This window comes from Trichoplax adhaerens, genomic scaffold, assembly GCF_000150275.1.
Source record: "Trichoplax adhaerens TRIADscaffold_7 genomic scaffold, whole genome shotgun sequence".
NCBI lineage: Eukaryota > Metazoa > Placozoa > Uniplacotomia > Trichoplacea > Trichoplacidae > Trichoplax > Trichoplax adhaerens.
Genome location: NW_002060949.1, coordinates 478,798 through 482,335, shown reverse-complemented (window position 1 = coordinate 482,335; position 3,538 = coordinate 478,798). Strand labels below are relative to the sequence as shown.

The 3,538-nt window shown below is 34.2% G+C and overlaps 1 protein-coding gene across 1 annotated transcript; it reads left to right on the top strand.

Annotated features, from left to right (window-relative positions):
- On the top strand, positions 1-3,102 carry TRIADDRAFT_57833 (uncharacterized protein; the record flags this gene model as incomplete). Its single annotated transcript, XM_002114200.1, has 4 exons — positions 1-322; positions 1,408-1,481; positions 2,058-2,156; positions 2,824-3,102. 4 exons carry the CDS (start codon positions 1-3, stop codon positions 3,100-3,102), a joined length of 774 nt encoding a protein of 257 aa, XP_002114236.1.
- Between the last annotated feature and the right edge of the window lie 436 nt (positions 3,103-3,538).

The following is a 3,538-nucleotide window of genomic DNA, read 5'->3' as shown; positions in this document are numbered from 1 at the left end:
ATGAATCATCCAGTGCAGGGCAGTCTGGTTGAAGGAGTAAGTGATGAAGCTGTACTCATAGCTGGCGGATTGCTATGCATTTGTTTAGCTTTTATCTTCTTCGAGCTTTGGAAATCTCGATGTCGATACTTGGGTGTACGCGTACATCCTTCTCAGGAGCATGCAGTTGAACAAGCTAGATCATTCCTTTCGAACAGTGATCATTCTGAGGGCATTCGCAATGGCAGACCAAGGGTATCTTATAACGCTGATTCTAGATGTCCAATTTGCATTCTTGATCCTCGAGCGCCAGTGGAAACTAATTGTGGTCACATATTTTGTGGTTAGTTTTACTGTTCTGGATTTTGTCGGTGGGCTCACTACATTCATAATGTGTACAGTATTTATCTAGCTAACATTACATACGTTTTCACTCTCATTCCTTTTATTACTTGATACTATAAATACGCTTATAATAAATCAGTTTATTCACTACTAATGCACCGTACTGTCATAGATTATGGCAAATGAAAGACTCAGCGGAGTTTGAGACGTCTCAAACGTTTTACTGTATTCGTTTGCTGTACAGTTAGTTTTTGTTCGATGGTAGTTGCATAGCATCAAGTAGAGGCGAGTTTGTCTGAGGTCTTTGTTACAATAATGAGCACGTTTGTAGTTGAAAAACTTCTATTTGGCTGGATTGTGTTATAATTATATTATGTTATTTTCAGGCTAAATTAATATTTTGGTGTTGTATTCGTAAGTTTTCGCATTTGGGTAAAAATTGTTGTAGAAATGTAATAGTAAACCACAGTACATTATTCTCCGCCGTAGATTGATATACCAAACATAGTATATACTTATACTATACACTGTACAGTACTATACGAACATGGTGCATCGTTGTGTTTTATTGCACATATAAATACTCATAGATTATCCTCGTAGTAATAGGTGTTATGTTATAACTTACTTAATTTTAGATATTATAATACTGCTTATATATTTACAGCATGAAAGTTGAAAAGGGGGTTTTCCTCAACCTGCTGTATAGTAATTTGCAGTACCTTAGTTAGCTGGTAGAACCTTTAAAATAGCAGTGAGGAGGAATATTGTAAGTAATCTTCTCGAAAAGCAAAAAAATGGGGATGTTTGAAGTTATACTGTAATATACAGTACTGTATCGTTTACTTTGTTTGATCAGTGGCAATTGTAGCGAAGTACTATACGGTATGTTAGGATCACTGATATTACAATTAGCATAGATGCATTTCAAATCGTTAGAATTATGATTGCTTTAAAGTCCAATGTGTTTTGCAAATTGAATTCAGATGTATGTTGCACCTGACAAATTGAGAAGTGATATACGAACATGTCTGCTTGTCTGTTTTGGTATTTCTAATCCCATAAATTACTAAATTTTATTAGCTGAATGTATAATTACTTATTGGAAACATGGCTCATGGCTAGGTCCCATGAATTGTCCAATCTGTAGACAAGAGGTAAGGCAACTTAGATGTCTTAGAATTCTAAATGTACCTGTATTATTATACGTGTGCAGAGTACACATTATACACGTACACCATATCAGTGAAATACTGTGTATTTATGCTATGTTAAGTGTCACCGTAAGGTTGTGGAAGTGTAGCTTGTGACCACTGCTTCGTTAATCCTTAACGGTGTTCCAGGCTATTTACGCTTTGCAACGTATCGTGCACTAAATACCCTGAAAAGCCTCTTGACTCTATCGTTCACATATGTGTAACGTTGCATAACAAGCTTCATTAGCGACTTCGTTAATTATAATTATAAGTCGCTTTTATTATTCCGAATGTAGTAATCTGATAGTGTAGTCATGAGTAGGATTACATAGTTTTGTAGTAGGTAGAAGATGCTTTTTCATATGTATCTATCAATATACAACAATATAGAACTTCGTCTGTACCGTGAGCGTGATGGAAAAGGCGAATTCTCACATACTTATTGCACAGTACTAAAGATCAAACTTTCTTATTTTAATGCTATGCTTCGTGTATTTGTGAACTTAATGATGTTTTATTGCTGTTAATGTATGCTAGATTACGATCTTATTTCCAAATTACGAAGATGGACAAGAAACTGATGTATCAGTGGACATTACTACGTACAATAGAAGATTTTCTGGTGAACCGCGATCGGTAATGTATTATATATTTAATACTTTCCAGAGTGCTATATTTTGTATATTCGTGAATGGTCGCATTTAGTAGTTCGCAGTTTTGTGTGCTACTTCAGGCGCTATATGATGTTAAAGCTGCAGTGCTCTTGCTGGATACTGTATGAGTATGCTCTTAACTTATTCTACAAACTGACACTAATTAGACGCAACCGGATAAAACGCATTATGGTGAAATCTAATTGTTGCATTATAATCATTTCACATGATCGTTTTTGTACAAGTTATGTCTTACTAAGACTGAGTTTAATTCTGGTGACATATGTACAGTACAGCAGTGAATAGCAAAAGTGGCCCGAAATTCGGGAACCCTCAAAGCTATTCACTGATGTATAGTATCTACGAAATATACATGCGAGCGTATAAGGTGCAGTATATTCGTGATACTGCTATGTCAATACTTATTTCTACTTTAACAGGTTTTAATCTCTTGAAAATACAAGTAGAACTATGTTGCATAGATCTGTTAAATATTTGATAGTTTGGTATTAGGATTGCATTTCGTCAATTTTTGATGTGGTTTACGATATCAAAGCGCACATCTACGGTAGTGTTAGGTTTAAGGGTTATGATTCATGCCAATATTTTAGTGCGTATTCTCGAATGTGTAAAAAAATGCTTAATATTAGGTGTTTTATCGATTTCAGCTCTGGGACTACGTTCAAGATTTTCCTACTTTACTTCGGCACTTTGTACGTGAATGCTTTACTGTCAATGGCATGATAGCACTGTTTAGAGTTAAAATTGTAGTTTGTGTAGTGATTGCTATGATTTATGTACTATCACCTTTCGACATAATTCCGGAGGCAGTCTTTGGTATACTTGGGCTATTGGATGATTTACTAATTATCGTTGTAATTCTGATTTATGTGACTATGATCTACCGCAACATAATAGCTAACCGTTAAATGTAGAAATACCTCACTTTATCATTTTGTATTGGTTAATGAATAATGAAATTTTGCTTAAAGTCTGTTTAAGACTTATCTGACTGTAATATCTATTATCAACACTTGTTGTACTGTATATTACATATTGTAGGTCCTGTTTTTGTAATGACTACAAACTGAATTAATAGATTTTCTACGAATTTGGATAATGCACAGAAATTATTCAGTACATATTTACTACTACACTGTCAAGTTAGTTCGGTTTTTCAAGTTTCATATGCTTATGTAAAATAATTATAACTGCTGTATTTAATCGTACAGTATCAGCTCTTCAATGTAAAAATTGTAAGATATTCAGTACGATACATTCTGTATCATGCAATGTAAGTCAAACTATTTAAAATAATAAAGTTCGGTTATAATAAACTGTTGACATACCGGCGTGATTATGGAC